Source organism: Vombatus ursinus, unplaced genomic scaffold (genome assembly GCF_900497805.2).
Source record: "Vombatus ursinus unplaced genomic scaffold, bare-nosed wombat genome assembly UNPS02014794.1, whole genome shotgun sequence".
NCBI lineage: Eukaryota > Metazoa > Chordata > Mammalia > Diprotodontia > Vombatidae > Vombatus > Vombatus ursinus.
The window spans coordinates 15,590,509-15,613,312 of NW_020954572.1; the positions used below are offsets into that span (position 1 = coordinate 15,590,509).

Consider the following 22,804-nt stretch of genomic DNA (forward strand, 5'->3'; position numbering starts at 1 on the left):
TGAAGATAAACCGAGTACGCCTAATGGTTGATATCACAGATTTAGAAGTCAATTAGTCGAAGTCCTCATTTACAAATGTCTCAGGGTCCTCTTCCAGAAAGAAGGACGAACAACAACAATAGAGGAGGAAACTGAAGCTAGAGCAGTTAAGGGATTTGCCTAAGGTCATGCAGGTGGTAAGGTGGAAGAAATGGGATTCTTCCAAACCTAGGGCTGTTTTCTCTGTTCTGCTGGTTGCTGCATTCAGCTCTTTGGTATTCCTAGTCCTGTGGGAAGGAAGTCCATTAAACTTTCAACCCCTCAGTGACTCTTCCTGTTGACCTGGGTGAAAGATTGATTCTGATTTTGGTGCAAGGTCAGTAAAACGTTGGATAAAGGACAAATTACTCTGGGAATTTAAAATAAGGAGCTACTTACGGAAACATCTAATAAACTAGTCCCATTCATTCATTCAAAAAGAAAAGCTAGTTTTCTTTCCTTTAGAGCATTAATGGTGAGAAACTAGACACATGGTATATGGTACACATCTAATTTGACACAGGACATACCTAACACATTCTAAGGATGAAACAAAAAAAAAAATCTTGAAAAAAAATCTTACTTATAATTTCAGTTTTTCCTGGGCTGACAAAGTACTTCAAGGAAAAGACACTTGTGACTTATATAGAGAGTTCAAACTCTACCTGTTGGATGTGTATCAAAATAAGGTGTTATGTTGAGAGGCAAGGGGGAAGAACATGTACCTGAATTACCCGAAATAAAAGGCAATTTAAACTGAAACCTTGAAGTCAAAAGGTTCAAGCTGAAATGGGTCTTACAATGAGGGATTTCAACAGATAAAAGATGTCAGGGAGGGGGAAGAGGCAGGAGGGGAGACATTCTAAGCATAGGGAATAGTAAGAGAATGAATAGGAAAGAAAAGAGGGAAAGGGGGGGAAGGATATAGTCTGACTTTGGCTGGAAAGTAGTATGCAAAAAGGGACACAGAGATCAGGCCAAAGATAGGAAGATTAGGCAGCTATTTATCACAATAGTTGAAGTGAAAACCTAAGTGAAACCAAACAGGAAAAAACGAGTAGAGGGTATTTTAAGTAGAAGGGACTCAGTGGATGAAATATGACCACATTAGAATAGGCAGATCTTGACAATTCCTTGTATTTGAGAGAAATTGAGAGAATTTTGAGAGGATTTGAGAGAAAACTCAATTAGACAGAAAGTCAAAGAATAGCCAGAAGAGTCCGGCAGCACCACTGCATTGATGTTGTGAGCTGCCTTTCTGTATGTGTGTCCTGGCTCCCTCCATTTGAGCATCATGTGTTTATGATAGAGTGTGCACAGAGTATCTGAATGATAGAATTATTGATGCAGAGCAAGAAGAGTCCTCAGAAATAATCTAGTCCAACCCCTTCATTTAAGATAAGGAAACTGAGGCTCAGAGATGTTATTTGTCCAAGGTCACAGAGGTAGTAATGAACATCAAAGGAAGGATTTGAATCCAGGTACTCAGACTTCAAAGACAATGATCTGTTTTCCTCAATATTCTACTTCATTAAATATGGTCAAAGAGGTAAACGAACTATAGGAATAAAGTGTCACAGAAATCAAGGACAGGAGAGTGTATCAAGAAGGAAAATAGACACTATGTCAAATGCAACACAAATATAATAGATGATGATCCCCTCCAAAAAAGGCTCTTATGTTTTATTGATAAGGTCTCTAGTTAACCTTGAAGAAAGTATTTCAGTAAAGTTGGAAATAGGTGGTTAAGAAGTGAAGGCAGTGACAGATTACTGTTTCTAGCAATTTGGCAGCGAAAAGGGAGAAGGTCAATATGATGATAGCTTAGAGACTTAATAGGCAAGGTAAGAGTTTGTCCTTTTTTTGATTTATTTGTTTTTAAAGGGCAGGAAAAGATCAGCATGATTGTAGACAGAAGAGAAGTGAGTGAATAGAGAGAGAAAGATTCAAAGACATGGTGGGGGGCTATCATGGATGCAGCAACGTCATTTTAGTTAGGAGATGATGCAGGATTTGTCAAAAGTGCTAGCCTTCATAAAAAGCAAAGAGGAATAGGAATGGGGAGGTGAAACCATTCTAAGGTTTAAAGTCTATCAATCACATCGTAGACACTTAACAAATGCTTATTGACTTAATAACTGCCTGTTTAAAAGAGTGGAAGAAGAGTTGAAGAAGTTTATATCATATGACCTCAGTAATGTTTACTGTTTAGTCATATTTCAGTTGTGTCTGACTCTCTGTGATCCCATTTGGGGTTTTCTTGGCAAAGATACTGGAGTGATTTGCCATTTCCTTCTCATTTTACAGATGAGGAAACTGAGGCAAACAGGGTGAAGTGATTTACCAGGGTCACACAGCTAGTAAGTGCCTGAGGTTGGCTTTGAGCTCATGAAGATGAGACTTCCTTATTCCAAGCCCAGAGTTCTATCTACTATACTATCTAAATGCCTCAATAATGCGGAAGAGGTTACATGTCAGAATGCAAAGGAAGAGAGATTTAGGATTAGAGAAAAGAACTTTTGGAACAAGGAAAGTGATAAGAGTTCCTTTAGTAGTGTCCTGCCACTCAGAAGAAGGATCAGAGAGGGTAGAAGAAGGACTATGGGATCCAAAGTTTCAAGGGTAGAGATTATAAGAAATTACTGACCTTACTTAGAGTTGAGAAGGAAATAAAGCCAAAGGAGGGTTGACAAACAGCTTGATGGTAAAAGACAGGCATGTGGGAGAACTAAGGGATTGGGAAAGGGAGAACCAGTAGGACCAGAGTTTAGAGTCTTTAAGGTAGGACAGTTTTCATTGATGGTGACAATGTTGAGAGCTAAGGTTGTTGTATTTGTCCTTTATTCTCCATAGAACCACGACATCAGGGAACTGATGTCATGACTTGCAAGGGGCTTTGTTTTGAGTGAGGGAGGGCTGTGCAAGGTCACCAACCTCACTTTCTCCTCCAGAGCCAGAACCCTCCACTGGGTCCAATGGCCAGATATTCATCTGGACAAGTGGAGATGGCCCAAGATGCAATGGGAGACCCTGGCCCTTTTAAGCTAAGGACTTTTTAGGTTCTCATTTTGAGTGAGGCAACACCCATTCAGTGAATAGGCCTCTTTCAGAAGTGAGTCAAGGGATGGCCCCTTTAATTTAAAAAAAAAAACTGGGAGGGGAAGACGCTCAGGGTTTCTGGCAAAAGAGAAACAGCTACTATTCACATGAACCCTGCACCCAAAATAGTCATTAAGTGGTGGTTGGGCAGGGACCTTTTGTTGTCCTATCTAAACCACCAGGAAGCCTTGGTGGAACCACCATGATGCTAGCTGCCTAAAAGTGGAGATGGGAGAAGAAACAAGAGATCATAGTATCACAGATATAAACCTGAAAAGAACCTTATCAAATCATCATTTTGTAGATGAGAAAACTAAGGCAAGGACAAGTTAAGTGGCTTGTCAAGGGTTTCACAGCCATTAAGTACCTAAGGCAGAATCTGAACTTGAGGCGGCTTCCTTCTAACAGGTATATCCAACTGCACCATGAGTGAAGGACTTTTAAAGAACTTAGGGAATGATAGAGGTGTTTTTTTTTTTAAAAAGTTATCAACATAAATATTCAAGTCTCAATTGATGCCAAAGGAAGTGGGAGATAATCGAGTGTCCCCATTTAAAAGATGAAGAGACTAAGGCTCAGAGAGATTCCTAAAGTCGTACAGCTAGCAAATAAAAGCAAAATTAAGTTTCCTCTATACCAGACAGACTCTTCAGACCTTAGTACATACATAATATTAGCTACTCAAATGTTTGTTAAATGAATTATCTACTTAGAGATAGAAACTTAACTTTTCTCTTACCTTTCCTCCCTGTCCCTCTCCTCATTACACATATATCCCAAGAACAAGTCCTGTGCATCCCACTTCCATAACCTCTTTTTTATAATGCCAACACCCCTGTACAGCTCCTCAAACACCTTTTTTTTTGCCTAGAATATTTTAAGTATAATTGTAAGTAAGAATATTGTTGTTAAGTAAGAATATTAAGTGATCTCTCAGCCCCCAATCCCTTCTGTCTCCAGTCTATCTTTCACATAGCTGTCAAGAATAATCTTCCTAATACAAAAATCTAGTCATGATATTCCTCTGCTTAAGAACTTTCTGTATATTTAATCCTAAAGCCTAAAAAAGATGCAAACTCCTTAACCCGGCATTCAGCATCCTCCTTAAGCTGGCTCCAATCTGCCTTATTAGCTTTATTTTATACCACTTCCCTCCCTCTACTCTGTATTGCAGCCAAATGTAGCCTAACTGTTCCTTGAACTCAAAATGCCATCTCCCACCTCTCCACATTTGCACAGGCTGTACCCATGTGAAAACCTTTATAATAATATTTATAATAAATAAAACTTGATTATAATAATTATGATAAAGCCTTATTAAGTCTTCATTATAATAAACTATATTATTATATTATTTTATCTATTATAGTAATGTGTTACATTAAGTCTTTATTATAATAATTACAATATAATAACAACACTTTATTATTTATTAAGACTTCATAATATTATAAAACCTTTACAATATAATAGTTTCAGAAACAGTATTTATTATATTCTTTGGACCTGGCCTAATGTAACTAGAAATTATTTAATACAAGACATGAAGGTCATGCTGACCTCTGAGATGCTCCAGGGGAAGCCAGGGATTACTTCAAGGAATGGTTAGGACCCCACCCCAAGCTTATGTTTTGAGGTAAGCCAAATTTTAGGTTAATATTTATCTGTTGGTATACATCTCAAATAGTGCATCATCTAGAAACTGCCTACCTTGTGTAGCAATTCTGTGCTCTTATCCCTTTCAGACACTACCCACATATAGGTCATTCTTTGTACCCTTGGTTTGAGCTCTATATATTGTAAAACTTACAGAGACTTGGGGAAGGAGGAGGGGCTGGGAAGCCAGCCATAATTTTTTCCAGCTCTTTGGTCTGCCAAACCAACTTAATGAAATTCTTTCTGAAAACCTTTTTTTTAGGTTTCTGGTTTGTTCCTCACCAACAACCCCATGCCTGGAATACACTCGTTTCTCTTCACCCATTTGACTTCACTCTAGTCAGTCCAAGTACCACCTGCTCATGAGGGCTTTCTTGATCTCTTTTCCACCTGACATCTTTGCTCTAACTTAAGGTTCTCTCATGCCCTGAAATTTTCCAAGAACATTTATGTCAGGATTTCTCTTTAGTCCTATCATAGTTTAGCCTGGAATTATACTGATCTGTGTACCAAAGGTACCACCATAGTAGTTATAAGTGTTCGGTAGGGCAGGGGCAGTGTTGTTTTTCTTCCCATTTATATCTCCAGTGCATAGCACAATGCTCTGAACACACTGGCACAAAATAAATATCTGCTGACCTGAACTGAGTTAAGTTTCCACTTTCAACCATTCTCCTTTGTGACTATCAACATATAATTGCAAGGTTGTTAGCCACAATTATAGGGCAGCTAAGTGGCACAGTGAATAGCTCACTCGACTTGCAATCAGGAAGACTCATCTTCCTGAGTTTAAATCTGGCCTCAAACCCTGGGCAAGCCACTTAACCCTGTTTGCCTCAGTTCCTCACATCTGTAAAAATGAGCTGGAGAAGAAAATGGCAAACCACTCCACTATCTTTGCCAAGAAAACTCCAAAATGAGGTCACAAAGGGTCAGACATGATTGAAAAGCCTGGAACAGCAACAACAAAAATAGCCAGGATTGGGGCTATGATCAAGGTTGTTGGTCAGGGTTAGCTAAGGCTGTATAGTAAAATTGGTTTTCTCTATGGAATAACACAAGGAGAAATCAATCCTAGACTCTTGGCCTTGGTAACACCATTCTTCTGATTAATTCAGTTTTATCAGTACAGCTAATACTGAGTTCAAGGACCAGTTGTATGTTTAATGCTGACAATTTCCACTCAAAAGAATATTAGTACTTTAATCATGACAGATTTTTAAACAGGATATGATCAAGAAGATTAAAGAGGTTTGAATTGTTTGTCCTGCTAGCTTGTGGAATCTTAGAATTGACCACAAAATTGTTCTTCAGCCTCCTATTTCTCAGCATCTTTTTCACCATTAAACAAATGCATCAATTTTAATTGAAGCACTCATTCATCTAAATATCTCATCTCACAACAGCCAGGAGAAAGGACATTTATCTAACTTAGTTAAATACAGGGGGTGTGTTAAAGAGGGTTCTAAATCATCTAGAGCATCAGATTCTCAAAGGGGGCTCTGAAGTCAAAATTATTTTCATAATAATATTAAGACTTTTAATTCCAGATATAGTAAATATAGACAGACAGCAAAAGCTCTTTGGGATCCTCAATTATTTTTAAAAGTATAAAAAAGTCAGAGAATTGCTATAATAAAGGAGTTTTCTTGGCTCTCCTCATATCTCTAGATTATAAACCTGGCAAGAACTTTCCAAGCGTAACTTTTCTAGTATTGTTGTTTTAAGTCTTGGGTTTTACCTCTGAGGATTACTGTCATGTATGTCAAGGCTAATATAGTCTGAAACTCCGGAAGATTGCTATGTACATTTGTTCTAGGAATCTAACTGAAGTTAGCACTCCAGTCCTATTGATTATCCTTAGCAGATCTGCAGGAGCTAGGTTCAAAAGACTTGATTTATATACTTAACACAGGAGAGAATTCTATAATCTTTGATTTAGAAGATAATGTAGTCTAACCACCTCATTTAACAGATGAAGGAATGCATCTAAAATTTACCAACTTGAAAAATAAAGATTATTTTAAATTTTTTGCTTTAGTTTTTTTTAATAAGATTTTATTGATCTTTTTTTCTTATATCATATTATCCCAAGTTTCCCTCCTTCTACCCCTTTCAGAGAGCCATCCCATATAACAAACAGAATTTTTTTGGGGGGGAGAGGAAAAAAAAAGTTAGCACAACTGATGGATATATTGAAAAAGTCTGAAAACATATGCAATGCATAACACCTGTGGACCTCCCATCTCCATGAAAGGGTAGATTAGGGGTATCTTCTCATATCTTCATTTAAATCCTGCTTGACCTTTATAATTTTATTATTCACTTTTGATTTTTTTTGATGTGTGATTGTTCTTTCCATTTACATTGTTGTGGTTATTGTGCATATGTTTTCTTGGCTCTGCTTACTTCACTCTGCATCAGTTCAAATAGATCTTTCCATGATTCTCTGTATTCATCACATATTTGTTACAGCACAATGATATATTCCCTTACATCCATGTACCACAATTTGTTCAGCCATTCCCCAATTAATGGGAATCTACTTTGTTTCCAATTATTGCTACCACAAAAAGTGCTGCTACAAAATTGTGGCGTTTATGGGGACTTTGTTCTTATCAATGGCTTCCCTTAGGGTATAAGCCTAGTAATGAAATCTCTAGTTCCAAGGGCATGGACATTTTAGTCACTTAATCTGAATATTTAATTTAAAAAAAATACAAATCCAAAGAAACTGAGTTTTGTTTTGCTTTTTTTGGGGGGGGGCGCTAGGCAATGGGGTTAAGTGACTTACCCAGGGTCACACAGCTAGCAAATTTTACTTTGTTTTTCAAACCAGATCTGTGATTTTATGGATGTGAGCAACTTCCTATGAGGACACGCCCTGTACCAGCTAGTAACTACTCTGCAATTTTGAGTCTTTACAGAGCGGGCCAAGTGTTGTGCCCAGGGTCACATGGCCAGTATGTTTCACAGGCAGGACTTGAACCCAGCTCTTCCAGAACCTGAGGCAGATGTAAAATTTATTAATTCTATATCTTATGTCCACTATACTGCCCTTGCTGGCCCTCCAAGGGTCTCTAAGACCCTCTAATACCACAGTTCTCTGCTAGTCTTCTGTTTGGATACAGGTAGCAAAAAGATCTCTGGATCTGGAGATAAGAGAGACGAGTTCGAATCCCCACACTAGCTCTGAGACCATAAGCAACTAACTTCACTTACTCTGAGTTTCAGTTTCTTTATCTATAAAATGAGGATAATAACCCAGAAGGTTGTTGGGAGGCTCCAATCAAATCCAATAAAACTCCATCAACCTTAGAGAAATGTCAATTATATACCAAAACAATGATTACAACTGTCATCCCAAGTAGTAGGGTTTTTGATACCATCACACATAAAAAATTTACTTGGAGGGGCAGCTAGGTGGCTCAGTGGATAGAGCACTGGCCCTGAAGTCAGGAGGACCTGAGTTCAAATCTGCCCTCAGACCAAACACTTGACACTTACTACCTGTGTGACCCTGGGCAAGTCACTTAACCCCAATTGCCTTAAAAAAAAAAATTATCTGGGATTATTTGCTATGGAAGAGGCTTGTAAAAAGATCTCTTTCATTCAACACACACCAAGAATCATTTTATGATTAAAAAAGAACTACTACAACAAGTTGCTAATTTGATTTTCTGGACTGAATTAACTGCTTGACCATCACTAAGTGCTAGTTTTATCTGCCATGGAGACAAATATTGCCAAAATTCTAAGTTTCCTGAATGCCTAAAGCCTTTAGCTATTTTTCTGTACACCCTTCCCAGATGTACTGGTTCTGAGATCTGGAAGACTTGAGTTCAAATTCTGCCTTAGACACTTACTAGCAGTGTGACACTGGGGAAGAAGTTAACTCTGTTTGCCTCAGTTTCCTTACATGCAAAAGGGAGATAATAACAGCACCTTCCTCTCAGGGTGGTTATGAGGACAAAATGAGATATTTGTAAAGCACTTTCCAAATCTTAAAGCACTATTATATAAATACTAGTTATTATTGCTCAAGAAATGGTTTTCATTGATTGACAATCTGATGAGCAGATAATACGTAGTCTTTCCTCATCCTTATTCCTGCAATGAAACCCCATTTCCCAAGGAATTGCAAAGTGTTTTAGTACAGTCATTAAAAAAAAAAAGAAAATGGAAAGGCAGCTATCAAAATACAGATGAAATGGAATTTAATCATATGAATATTCAATTTTCTGGATATCGATCACACCAGGTATGATTAAGTATATCATGTTTGTCATGGGAAGAGGGAACTGAGAATTCCAGCAGCATAATCTTTGTTTATTCAGTTAAAACACCAGATTCTACTGCTCATCAGGACATGCAAAATTTCCTGCATAGCAATTCTCGGCACAGTAATTCAGAAAAAGGTTCATTCAAAATAGCACCTAATGTCAATGTATTACCCAGAATTCTCCACTTCAGATTTCTTCTCCAACTCTTCACCAGCTATCCTCTCATCATGATCAATCTCCATCCTAGACACACACCCCCACTTACTTCCTCTTTCACAAGTATCCTTCTCCCCCTTTTCCAGCTCTTCTTTATATGATGTCTCCCCCACCTTTAGAATGTAAACTCCTGGAGGGGAAGGTACTATTTGTATTTATATCCCAAAGATTAGTACTGTGCCTAGTACACAGTAAGGACCTGGCACCTGTCTGGCCCACATGTAATAAATGTTTGTTTTCTTCCCTTCTCTTGTAATTTGTTGTCGGGTCTGACTCTTTGTGACCCCATCTGGGGTTTTTTGGCAAAAGATACTGGAATGGTTTGCCACTTCCTTCCCCAGCTCATTTTACAGATGAGGAAACTGAGGCAAACAGGGTCCCTATTAGAATAGATGTTTCACTCAAGTGCTAGGTATACAAAGGGAGGGGAACAAGCATTTATTAAGCACCTACTATTTGCCAGACACAGTGCAAAGCACTTTACAAATATTACCTCATTTGAAAAGAAGTAAAAACAGTTCTTTCCCTCAAAAAGCTTACATTTTAACATGTGTGTGTGTGTGTGTGTATACATACACATATATGAATGCTCCATGGGAAGTGAAAAATGAGGCCTTTTAATTCTAGGGACCTTTTAAAATTGCCTGTATTGAATTCTATGCATAAACTTATTCATAGCAAATAGAAATATTCATTGTATTATAGTTACGTTCAGTATTCTATTTAGTCTCATTCTGATTAAATGTGAAAGGTTTTGCAAATGAAACACCTATCTACATCTTAAAAAATATTAATCACTAAATTTGAATTTTCTTTTATATATAACATTCCACTGGCTCTGATGGCTATGGCTGGAATTTTTATGGGAAGATATGTAGAGATGGAGTACAATTGGAGCATGGAGTAAAAGTGAAGGAATTCCCAAAATAGGAATCACCCCCCCCCCCCAAAAATAGCCAATCTCTTTTGTGCCCAAAGAACAGAGCTCAGGGGAGTATTTAGGTCCTTTCCTAGGCAAGGTAGGGCTATGGAACAGCTGAGCACCCTGCATTCAAAGAAGATCCTTACTTCCCTGAAAGACTTTTTTATTTTATTTTTAATTTATGGAATAAAACAAGCATTTCCACAACATATTATAATAAAAAACATGATTGCATATGAAACTGCAAATCTAGTATGTACAACTTGCTATTCCTCTTAAACATAATAAAGTTATACTGTAAATTTAAAACACACACACACACACACACACACACAGAAAACATTCCAAAAAGCACCTTAGAAAGAGGGCTAGAAACACTGGGGTTCAAGTTTAGTCTCTGACAAATACCAGCTGTGACCGAGTCACTTAATTCATTATGACTGTAAGTTCCACACTGGAAGGTCTCCACACAGATAAAATCATAAGTCATGACCAAAATAATAACAAAACATCACAGCTTTTAAATGATTCCATTTTAAGACAAGGTATTAAAGTTGTATTCACATTGCTTCACATGAAAAGTATGTTCAATAAATGTTTGCTGAATATTATTCAAGAAAGCCATAGTTTATTATAGTCTACACCTTGCAAAAAAAAGTTGGGGGAGGGGGCCAGGAAGAAGGGTGTGAGTACACATTTATATGTGATCACACATTTACAGAAAAAACAACCAAAAACTCTCAACCACATAAATGACAAGGTAAAAAAAAAAAATCCAACTAATTCTATGTATAATTAACCAAGCTAACTAATCTTGCTTGACTAACGCAGATATAAAACATCAACTCTGAATCTAGGCCAAATCACTGGCTCTTTGGATCTGTGCCAAAGTTGAATTCCTTAGCTGGATATCATAAAAATGACTTGTCTTCGGTATTTACAGTTCCAGGGGCTGTAGACTCAACTCCACACTGGGTACCCTGGCAGTTGCCCAGGGGAACAGATCTGAATCCACTATTATGCCAAAATATACCATGTGATTAGAGCTAGAGAAAGAAAAATGATAGCTACTGTACCTACTGAAGGAATATGTAACAGAGCTCATTGTCAGCTAATTGCAGTACATGCAGCCTTGGAAGAATGCATAAGTCTATAGAACAAAAACCACCTTTGCAGACAATTACCATGCAAGGTCCTTTTTAATCATCACTAGCTGAGATCAGAAAGTTAATTGATTTATCTAGAGCCACAAAGGTGAGTCAGTATCAGAGCTAGTATTGAGCTGCATATCTAGTGGCCTCCAAACCAACCCATCACTGGTAAAATATATCGCCATATTGTTTGCACTACAGGCTTCTGATGATGTCACCTCCCCCCTACCCCAATAAACTTCAGTGGCTCTCTCCTATCACTGGAATCAAATATAAACTGCTCTGGCATTTAAATCTCCTCACCACCTATCCTCTTCCTACAAAGTATTCCCTTCCATTGACTATGAGATCTATTTATATACAGTCTAACTCATAGATGGGTACTAAGGAGATGCTCTACCTCTCTCCCCAATCATTTGCCTGTTTACAGATGATTTCCCCCCCATTCACCCTTACCTTGAATGAATGAAAAAGCACCTGGATGAAATAGATAATGAAACAGAACATGAACTTGGACAAACTTAGAGATAGTGGAAGGGCCTGGCCTGATATGATCTGGTGGTCAGTGAAGAGTCAGACACAACTGAACAGCAATAAAAAGTGAGCGAGGCACAGAAGCTAAGTACTGGAGAAACAAAAACAAAAAGAAAAAAAAAACAATCCTTTTTCCTCAAAGAGCTAAGGTACTAATGGGGGAAGATAACACATATTTCATTTAAGGGGGAATAGGTGGCAGGGAGAAGTCTTCTGTTGGAAAGTTATGGAGATGGTGCCCTGTACAGGAGATTAACAAACCTTTCTAGGAGAGAAGACAGTATTGATTTGATTATGGTTCCAGAACTGGAAGGAGGTACAAGTATAAGGTCAATGATGAGTAGAGATGGTCAGGGAACCAAGTGCTTGGGACCAGCCTAGGTGTAGCAGCCAAAGGGAGGGGCCAATTCCATGATCAGAACAGGCCAAGAGCAAGCCCTAAAGCAGGAGTGTTTAAAGAAAAAAGGTTAAATGCTCCAGGGCTTGGTATCCCTTGGAATCCCAGATTTCTTTCCAGGCATCTCAAGTGCCACCTTCTAACAACATCAGGGATTTTTTTTGTCTTTTTTTTTTTGTCATGGATCCTTTGGACCATCTGTTGGGGACCTGTTCTCTCTCAATGTTTTTAAATATATAAAACAAGATACAGAATACAAAGGAAACCAAATATACTGAAATACCGTTCTCAAAGTCTAGGACATCCCAAAAGTTTTAAGTCATATGCATGTAATCTCCCCCCATTATGAAAAAGTATGCTCCTTGAATTCAGCAATGGTTTCCTATTTGTATTCCTAGTAGTCAGCATCATGCCTCACTCCCCTCCCCCCACTCCACTTTAAAAGTGTAATTTAAGTAAAAATTTAAGATTATTCACACAGCACCATCTACCCCAATCTTCCATAGAACAGAGACTTGAGTAAGCTTTTAAAAGTTAAAAGATTAAAGCATTCCACATAGTTGGTGTCCTAAATAAAGGCTTGTTGACTAAGTAAGGATTGATATTATACAAATGCCATTCTATGTCAACAATGTAAGATACCGTCTTCAAATGGGGAAAATAAAAGAGAGTGCAGAACAGATTTGAAATGGCCACTGTTGATTCAAAAAAAGGGGTCAGGGTTGAAAAGCTTTGTTTCACCAGAGGAAAGGCGAAGAATATGGGAGGAATGAAAAATAAGATAAGAAAAGGGTGTTCAGGGTACAGGTGATTAAAGGGACCAGATGGCTGGAAGTACCTAGCTGATTAAAAGGTTAAAGGCTGGCCTTGGAGTCAGAAAGAGTTAGGTTCAAATCTGTCTTAGCCACTTTACTACCTCTGTTTGGCTCTGGGCAAGTCACAACCTCTCTGCCTCAGTTTCCTCATCTGCAAAATGAGGGAGTTGGACTCAATAGCCTTTAAGATTCCTCTAAGCTCTGAATCTATGATCCCATGAGTTGTTACCATTTTTAGGATGTGTATGAACGAAGGGATAAGAATTTTATTTCAAATATTTCAAACAAAAATGATATTAAAGAGGCATTAGCCATCTGTTTTGACACTGTATCATAAGGACTATGGGACTTTCCCAAGGGAGTTGTAGTTAAAACCTTCCCTTTATATTGTCTCCTCCATTAGAGAATGAACTCTTTAAATCAAGAACCATCTTATTTTTCTATTTGTGATATTCAACAATGTGCTTAATAAAAAGTAAAGTGCTTAATAAAAGCTTCATTCACCCAAAATAATGAATTTATAAATGAATAAAAATAAAAAATAAATAAAATTTTAAAATAACCCTCAAATATTCCAAACAGACTACTCCACCCTAGCCAATTCATTTTCTATATCCTTTATGACCTATTTGAACAATTTTGGGTTCCTCCTCATTTCTAAGATTTCTCAGTACAGCTTCATTCCGAAAGGAATGACCTCTTATCAACCTCATGTCCTTCAGCTACTTAAATACCCTGCTTAAAACTTATTTTTCTCTAAACAAAAGAAGCTTAGTTAAGTCTAGATGGGTAGAACACAGGATTTCTAAGATCTTTTTTCTAAGCCTAAGGTTTTCTCTTCCTAAAATTTAAGAGGGAAAGAAGATTAAAGAATATATGAGAAATTAATAAAATTAGATTTCTTTAAGTCTAGGGAAAAGATAAGGGTTGGCAGCTATAAACAAATTGCTGCCATCTGGTCTAGCTTCACTGAACACAGAATGTAGGGAAATGGCTATAAATTAGGCAAGAGAGTGAAGCAAATAATACATACACACTTCTAGCCTAGGAAGGTAATTCAATACCTCGAATGGATAAAGCAAAGAGAACTGTGAAATCAGTTTCTAGAGATGCTTTGCTTCCCTAGACAGAAACTTCCAAATTGGGTGTGTTCCACCCAAAAGCCAAGAATTTGTTTTGTTTTGTTTTAAACTACCAAGGTGCTAACCACTGAAGGTTTTAGAGGAAGGTTTATATCTATTAATTAAAAGATCTCAACATTTAACCATAAGACATAGCCATTAATATCAGAGCATTACCTTAGAAAAGCCTTTATCTAAGGCTTTTAAAGTAATCTAAGATTATTCACCCACTAGAGTTCAACCCAATTTCAAAGATGACAAATAGAGACTTGATCAAGGTTGTAGAAATTTTAAAAAAAAAGCCATATTTTCTCTAAAGGAAGTGCTTATGCAAAATTACTTCTATCCCTGCTAGTCTTTGTCCATTACAACTTAGAACTGGAACTGAGAGTTCCCAAATATAAAGCTTCTTTTCTCCCCAAGTACCTCCCCATGCCAAAAGTCGCCTTCCCAAAAGCCAATGCCATGACTTTTTCAGAGTTCATATAGATCAAAGCACTTTCTTGAGAAAAACTTAACATAGACTGGAAGCCCCCGGCTGTATTTGCATAAGGATGTGACACACACTATCTGCAGAAAGTACTAAAGTTTTTAACCAAAACTTTTTTCTTTAAAGCCTCTATTCCTGGCTTGTGAATTGGATTGTTTATCCAGGTTAAGAAACAAGAGTTTTGGGTGACTAGATTGTCTTATCAACACACCTAGGAGGGCCTACATTCACAGATCCCAAGATTAAAAGCAAACAGTTCTCTCCCCTGCCCCTCCCCCATTACATCTGGTTTTAGTCTTTCTTCAAGGCCAACGAAGAAGGGGTCAAGGCTAGATAGGAAAGGTCACTCATTAGCACAGAAACAAAACCCGCAAAAATCTACACCTGGGTTGGTGGGTGTGGTTGTGGTTTTTTAGCTTTACATAAGCTCCGTTTTAATTTAATTGTTCTGCAAGAGTAATTCAAGGCGAAAAGGAGAGGTTGGCCCAAGGATTGTTTGGCTGGGTCACACAAGAATCCCTTTGGGATAGGGAAGCTACTTCCTCGGTGTCCTCAAACACATGACGGTCTGGAGCCAGTCCAATTAAGGCTGTTTGTGATCAACTCAGTTAATAAGTGGATTTTCTAAAAATAGTAATGGGAAACACTAATAAAGCTCTTGCCTTTGAGTTTTCCAAGAACTTAGAATCAGCTTCTACAGTTGTTTAAGGGAAAGGTTTGGCAATCAGTGAAATGTGATTAGAATTGGGCCTACAATTTAAAAATATGTATTATATATAAATATACACACATATACATATGAACATATATATCCATTCTGGTGAGTTAGTGACATTTTGACCTGGTGAGGTATTGTGAGAAATCTTAACTGGCTGTTGACTACTGCTGAACAAGAGAACTCCTGGTTCTATAAATTACAATCCCAGTGGAAAATAAATCCCTGTTCCCTGAGATTTATGTAGTAAAGTAAAAGGAGAAAGTGGTGACCAATATTTGTCTTGGAGATTTCCTACATTCCTGAAAAAGGAGGGAGCCGTGGAGTAAATGAATCCAGGGAGGGTCTCTTGAGCAGGGACCACACTTGAAGTTAGGGGGCGCCATGCTGCTGCACATTGCAAAGAAATTGCAACCAGGAGGTTTCCCCATAAGGCTTCTTAATTAAGACCCTTAAGATATGTTTCCAACAAGTTCAACTGCCAAGGTCAATTCTGCCTAGGTAACTTAGTGAAGGGTTCCTTTAAAATCTCAACAGCCCCTTCAGCAGCTCAAGTCTGACCAATATTTCTGCTTTACAGCCTGGTGACTTGTTTTCTGAGACAAACTTAAAATCTGATGGCTTTTGCTCCTTCACAAGACACATTAAAAGTAAGAAAAGTATATTCATGCGCTCATATAAATAAGTATATACCTTGGCCTTAAGAACGGTAAGAAACCTAAAATACATTTAGCGGATTTTGCCTTCTGTTTGATTAAGTTTCCATGCCTCGAGTAGAGTACTCTCTATACTGGAGACTGAGGAAAATAAATAAAGGACAGGAAAGGAAGACAAATAGACAAAGTTAAGAAAATTCTTAGAAAGAAAATGGATTTCTACCAACATTTATTAAATGAAGAGCTGGACAGCCACCTCCACTCCTCTACCCCAAAAAAGGTAAAGAGGTTTCTTTATATGACCCTATCTCTCTCTGTCAGACCTCCTCTTCTTCTGATATAGCTTTTCATTGGAAGCGTGAATATATATACATTTTAATTGGTTTAGGAATATTTTGCCTTACTTTTTCTATTAATTGTACATTTAGAGAATGAAGAACTATGTATTAGGTTAGCAGATGAGAATCTAGATTCTAGACAAATGTAGGCTTCTTTGTGAGAGACCTCCTAAATCCTACTTCTTAGAATGGACATCAGTACCAAATGTCCTTGCTTCAATTTCAAAAAAGCATTCATTCAACAAACACCTACTTCTACTATGTAGTGAAGCACTAGGTGGGGGTGGGGTAGGTTAGTGTGTGGGGGTGGGGTAGGTTAGTGTGAAAGCATGGGGGGGGGGCTGTCCTCCTTTGGCTCCTAGGTCTTGGCCTCTCCCACCCCCCCCCACCCTCCACCTAGGAAAGAGTTAAAAGTCAGATAAGACAAGTATTTGATTGAGACACCCAGTAAAGACTTTGCAATACACTTATATTTTGGATGAGTTACACTTAATAAAGTTATTCTAATCGTGGGAGGACATCACACCAATATAGGATAAAACCTTCAAATCCTGTTGAAACCATATGCTTTTTCTTGCCCTAGATAGGTTTCAAACTCTTTCCAATAAAATCTTACCCTTAAACTTTTAGGGTTGAAAGACAGGCCCTGCAAAACAGAGTGGTCCACTGGAAAGGGCACTTGATTTTAATCAGGACCTCAGTTTGACTACTTTTTTTGGGGGGTGGGGTTGGTTTTGGTATACCCCCAGTGCTTTGTACATAGCACACACTTAATAATTGCTTCTTGCCTGAGAATTCAGGCAAGTCACTTTAGCCTCTCTGTAAAAGCAAGGGCTGGTCAAGGATGATCTACAGTCCCTTGTAGCTCTAAATTTATAGGTAGGCCAGGCTGCTAGAACCTGGAGAGGTTTATATGTGACGATCTCTTTAGTGGTTACTTACTCTTCACCACCTCAAAGCCGTTTTTTTTTTAAGGGGAAGGGGCCGTGGCAACAAGCATTTATTTCAAACTTTGTACAACTTTGTTTTGAAAGAACTCGAGCATCTTCAGTGTCCTTCAAAATAGGACCAGAAAGTCTAGTATCTTAATTAACTAAAATGACTTACCAAGTGCTTAATAAATGCCTATTGACAGACTTCAAGAATTCTGTGAAGAATTCTAAGTTAAAAGCAGATGTTTAGGGGTTGTTTTTACCTTTAAAGAATTTGAACTCCTCCTAGAAGTATATACTCGGGGCAGTTGGGTGGTACAGTGGATAGAGCTCTGGCCTTATTCAGGAGGACCTGAGTTCAAATGTGACCTCAGATTGACACTTGCTAGCTGTGTAACCCTGGGCAAGTCACTTAACCTGACTGCCTCACCAAAAAGAAGAAAAAAAAAAGAAACTATATACTCTATTTCTGCCCTCCCCACAAGGAGATAATATTTCTAAAGCACTTAGCACAATGGCTGGCACATAGTAGGCATTTAATTAATTAATATTTGTCCCTTTCTTCCTCCCTCCTTCACTTCTCCAAGGATTCAATTCCACATCTAAGCCAGTTGTCCTTTTATTTTTTGTCTTAACAGCACTCTTCTCAGTTCATGGGCCAAATGGGGCGGCAATAGCTTGTTTTTATCACAGAATCAATCTTGAATTGTGAAATACTCTATTTCCCCCCTAAATAATACATAGGTGACTGTTCTTGTACCTGATGGCCAGTTTGCTTTCCTCTGTACACCTCAGGCTTTTAAATGTTACTTATGCTCATCTATCACTTATGATAAAAGAAAACAGAAAGTCGTTTGGAGATGCTACCAGAAACGACATGGGCTGGACCACTAAACACCTGAAGACAGATTGCACGCAAGTCCCTCTGAATCTGTAAATGAATAGTGTAGGTACTAGAGTTAAGGTAAGCAGAGATGCTGCCAATATACACTGTAAACATATCTAAGAAATTACCGTCAAGGGTGTCTCTTGAGGGATAAGTGAACAGAAACCTCTTTTCCTTCCAAAAGTCCTTGACTACTCTCTCATTAACAATTAATTAGTTGTTTGGGTGGATTTCACCATCTTACTGCTACGGAAGAGCCCGGATGAAAATAGCAAGAAAGGATTTTGACAACCAACAAATTAGCTCAACTGGGTCTTGGGGTCAAAGGGCCAAACGCACAGGCTTAAACAGAGGGAGGGAAAGAGCTTACACCTTGCATTAGAATTGAGTCCAAAACAAAGTCAACAAATGCCATCTTAAAAAAAAATCACAATTGTGGGTCCTCAAGGACCGTATATTTGGAGAGACACCTGAGCAACAGGGTGTCGTGAGCAACATGGGGCTATGGGATTACTGAACAACAACAACAACAAAAGTTACACCTATTCCGAAATCATTAAAAGGTCCCAAATGCTAACGTCTTCTAACCAATCCAATGGTTCTTATCATCAAATTACCACCAAAATACACAGAAACAAAAGTTGTTAAGTCTTTTACCGGCAACCAAAGACGGTCATCTTTGGAACAGAAAGGGACCTCAGAGAACATCTAGAAAAATGCCTTCATTTTATGTGTAAAGAAATTGAGGCTCGGAGGAGGGGAAATGACTTGCCCAAGATCACACAAGTGCTAAATGGCAGAAGCCAGGCTTAGGTTCCCAAGTCCAGCGTTCATTCCACTGCACCGGACTATCTGTGGGCTTAGTTCATTTAAAATTAAGTGCCGGCTGAAGTAGCGATGGTCCAAGGTTTTAACCCAAACCAGTATTTTTGTATTTTTTTTAATTTTAACCCAAACTAGTCTTCTTTGTATTATAATTTTGGGGGTGAGGAAAGTTTCTTGCAAACAGTGAGTGCTGTGCTTAACTTTGGGATCGGTCAGGGCGCCGCTCTTCCCAGTCCCCAATTGAAATTAACAGCGCCCTTACCTTGGACCTTTCTTTGACATAGTATTTGCCCAGGCGGCTTCCACAGTACAAAACCAGGCGGTCGATCAGGGACAGGAGGAAGTTGATGGCTTCGCAGCCTTCTTCATTGCCCCCGATCCAGGTTATCTGGTCTCCCCGCAAGTGCCTCTTGGAGATCCCGGAGCGGGGTCCAGCCAACTGCCCGTCCTGCAGGTCCCCGTTACAGTGCATTTGCTTCACGCGCTCTAGGACGCAGTCACCTACCACCTCGCCCAGGAAATTGTCCAGGTAGCAGAAGCCGATGTCGTGCAAGCAGGGCACTATGTACTCCAGAGCAATCTTCTCCAGATCCAGGTGCATGATGTGTCCCAGGGGCATCGCGACTCCCGAGCGGAGAGGAGCCGCGGGGGCCCCAGCGTGCGTGACTGGAGGCGGCGTGTGAGCGACTTTTGGAGACAAACACCCTGCGTGAGGCCCCCGGGGTGCCAGGGTTCCAGACCCTAGAAGTCGGCGGGTGGGGGGGCTGCGCCGCACCAGTAGCTGCTAGAGGGACACAGGGTAAGCAGCTCACAACTCTTTGAGTGTAGCCCACTTAACAAAAGCACCGTCCGCGCTCCAGACGAGTTTGCGCAGGGCTCATCGACCCAGCACTGGACGCGCCCAGCGTAGAGAGTAGAAGGGACCCACTTTTTGGAGCGCGAGCATAAGTGACTGTGGACGAGATTGGGACTCCGGGGCTGAGTATCCGCTCTCGCCCCGCCCCGCCTCTTACTGGGCCACCCACACCCCGCCGAACGTCACCAGGTCCCGCCCCAAACTGGGCAACAGTCACTCCCCCGGACTCAGGAGACCCCGCCCCTGGCAGAAGAATGCCGAGTGGGCAGCGTGGTAGAGGACACCGACCCCCTCGCCCCTTTATAAAAGAGCGGGACCGATAGATTCTCTTAGGCAGAGCTCAAGTTTCTTCTTGATGGTGTTTTAGGGTTTTCTTCTCTTTTTTTCTTTTCTTTTTTTTTTAGGTTTAGGAGTAGGTTATTTTTCCATAAATTTTTCATAAGCTTCAGCATTTTAATCCAAACTTTTCTTATGCCAAGTTCTGCAACTGTTTTAAATCTCAGCGTAATACCTACCAGGAGTTTAAAAAAACTAATCAAGTAGGTGCCCTAGTGGACTGAAGAGCTTAACTTGATCTCAAAACAGCCTTAAACACTTAGTAGCCCTGGGCAAGTCACTTAAACTATCCTCAGTTTCCTTATCTGTACAATTGGGGACAATAATAGCATCCACCTCCCAGGGTTGTTGTAAGAATCAAATGAGATAATATTTGTAAGGTGCTTTGCAAAACTTAAAGCACTGTATAAACGTGAGCTATTATTGAATCATATCTTCTGTTGGAAAACATGGATTAATTGAACAATCAAGATTCCTCAGGCAAGCTACCCGGCTCCTGATAGAGGTGTTGTACTCAGGGTGCAGATTGAGACATATGTATTTTGGAGCATCCACCTCCGGTTTCTGTTTTACTTGTTACAGGAATTCACTTTTTTTTTTTCTTTCATTGGTCAGGGGAGGTGGAAAGGAGACAAAATAAATGCTAGATAACTTAAAAAATAAAATTCTAAAAATAAAGCAAGAAAGGCAAAGAAGGAAGGAGAGGAAAAAAGAGAAAGAAAACTCATCAGTCTCTTCAATAGTGAATTAATCGGCAAATATTTGTTGACTGCCCTTTATTTGAAGACGTGCTGTGAGGCAGGAGGGTGTGAGCTAGAAAAATGTTTGCCTTGGCATGATATGTGTCAGTGTAATTATGCCTCAACCCCTGCTTTGTTGTTATGATGGCTATACCTTAATAGCCAGGTGAACTATACCCTAGGGATGGGCTTAACCAAACAAGTAAAATTTCAGTTATCTATAGATTAAACAGTCCACTTTAATGGATTATGAATTTCCCTTCCTTCTCTACATAAGTGACTAGAATTGAAGAGGGGGAGAAGACATCATAACTTGCATAGTTATTTTCCTGTAATACCTGTATGAAGTAGGCAATGGTGTTGTCTTATTTTCTATTTGAATTTAACAATAAAAAAAGTAGTCTTGAAAGGTACAGTTAGAAGTCATGGACATGGAGTCAGGAGGACCTGAGTTAAAATCTAGACTCAGACACTTACTAGCTGTATGACCCTAGGCAAGCCACTTTATCTATAAAAAGGGAATAATAATAATAATAGCACCTACTTCCCAGGGTTGTTGTGAGGATAAGAATGAGTTAATACTTGTAAAATGCCCTGCAAACCTTAAAGCATTACATAAATGCCAGCTATTAAGGATATTATGTAGTTAGGAATACCAGACTTTGAGTTGATCCTAGAACATCTACTAGTTAACTATATGGCCTTGGACATATCACTTAATCTTTAAACCTCAGTTTCCTCATTTGTAACGTGGGATTGATAAGATCTATATCACTTTTTTCACAGAGTTGTTGTAAAAATCAAAATTTATATACATATAGGATGTGTGTGTGTGTATTATATATATATGTATGTGTGTATATATATATACACACATACATACTCTATATGCCTAAATGATATATAGGACATGATATATAGTATAGTACTTCATAAATTTTAAAGCATTCTATAAATGCCAGTTATGTATATATTTTAACATTTTATGTGTGGTTTTTTTATCATATTATTACTCATTCCTTTAATTTCTTTTCACTTTTTGAAAGAAAGATGATAGCAGAAAGAGAATGAGGTCAAACACCAGAACCTGAAAATCAACAGGAAAAACATTCCCTGTACCTGCTTTAAAGGGAACTGGGGTGGGGGTGGGGGGGAAGTTTGGTAGAACTAAAAGAAAACAAATACAACAAATCTGCAAGTTGGGTGTGAGAGGGGATGATCATTGATACAATCTTTATTGTGGAGAGGAGGCCGAAGGGCCTAGCAGATAAAGAGCTAGCCTAGGAGCTAGACAAGTTGTGGGTACAAGCCCTGTATCTGTCATATACCAGCTGTGTGACTGGGTGAGTTGCTGGAATCCATAGTGGTCTAAGCCCTTATGTCAAACTCAAACAAAAACAGGGCCACTAATCCCTGCATAAGGATCCCTGCAAACTGCATATTGAGTTAGTTTTAAGCTGTAACATTATCTGTTTTAGTGCATTTTTATTTATTTTACTAAATATTTCCCAATTACATTTTAATCTGTTTCTAGCCTACTTGGGAGTGTTACATACTACCGATGAGTTCATTGAAACAGCTCACAATGGTCTCTCAGCAAGTCCTCAGCTCCAAACTTTAAACATGTTCCAGAGGGCCTCTGGACCATATTGCTCTAAGTAAAAAAACAAGCTCCAAAGCTCTGAAAGCTGCAACACAAAGGGGAACTGACCTCAGAAGTTCCTCTTTCTCATCAGAAGCACAAGCCAGTCTTTCCAACCTGGGATTGAGCAACTTTAAAGTTATTACGCCTAGCTATTACTCTGCATGAGAGCTCTG

The 22,804-nt window shown here is 39.0% G+C and overlaps 1 protein-coding gene across 1 annotated transcript in view; it reads right to left on the reverse strand.

The window, feature by feature from the left end:
• Positions 1-20,017, reverse strand: part of EGLN3 (egl-9 family hypoxia inducible factor 3) — a 39,588-nt gene extending 19,571 nt beyond the window's left edge. Inside the window, exon 1 of the mRNA XM_027870201.1 lies at positions 19,317-20,017. Coding sequence (XP_027726002.1) covers positions 19,317-19,673 — 357 coding nt within the window. The 5' untranslated portion in view covers positions 19,674-20,017. The remainder of the gene's footprint in view (positions 1-19,316) is intronic.
• Between the last annotated feature and the right edge of the window lie 2,787 nt (positions 20,018-22,804).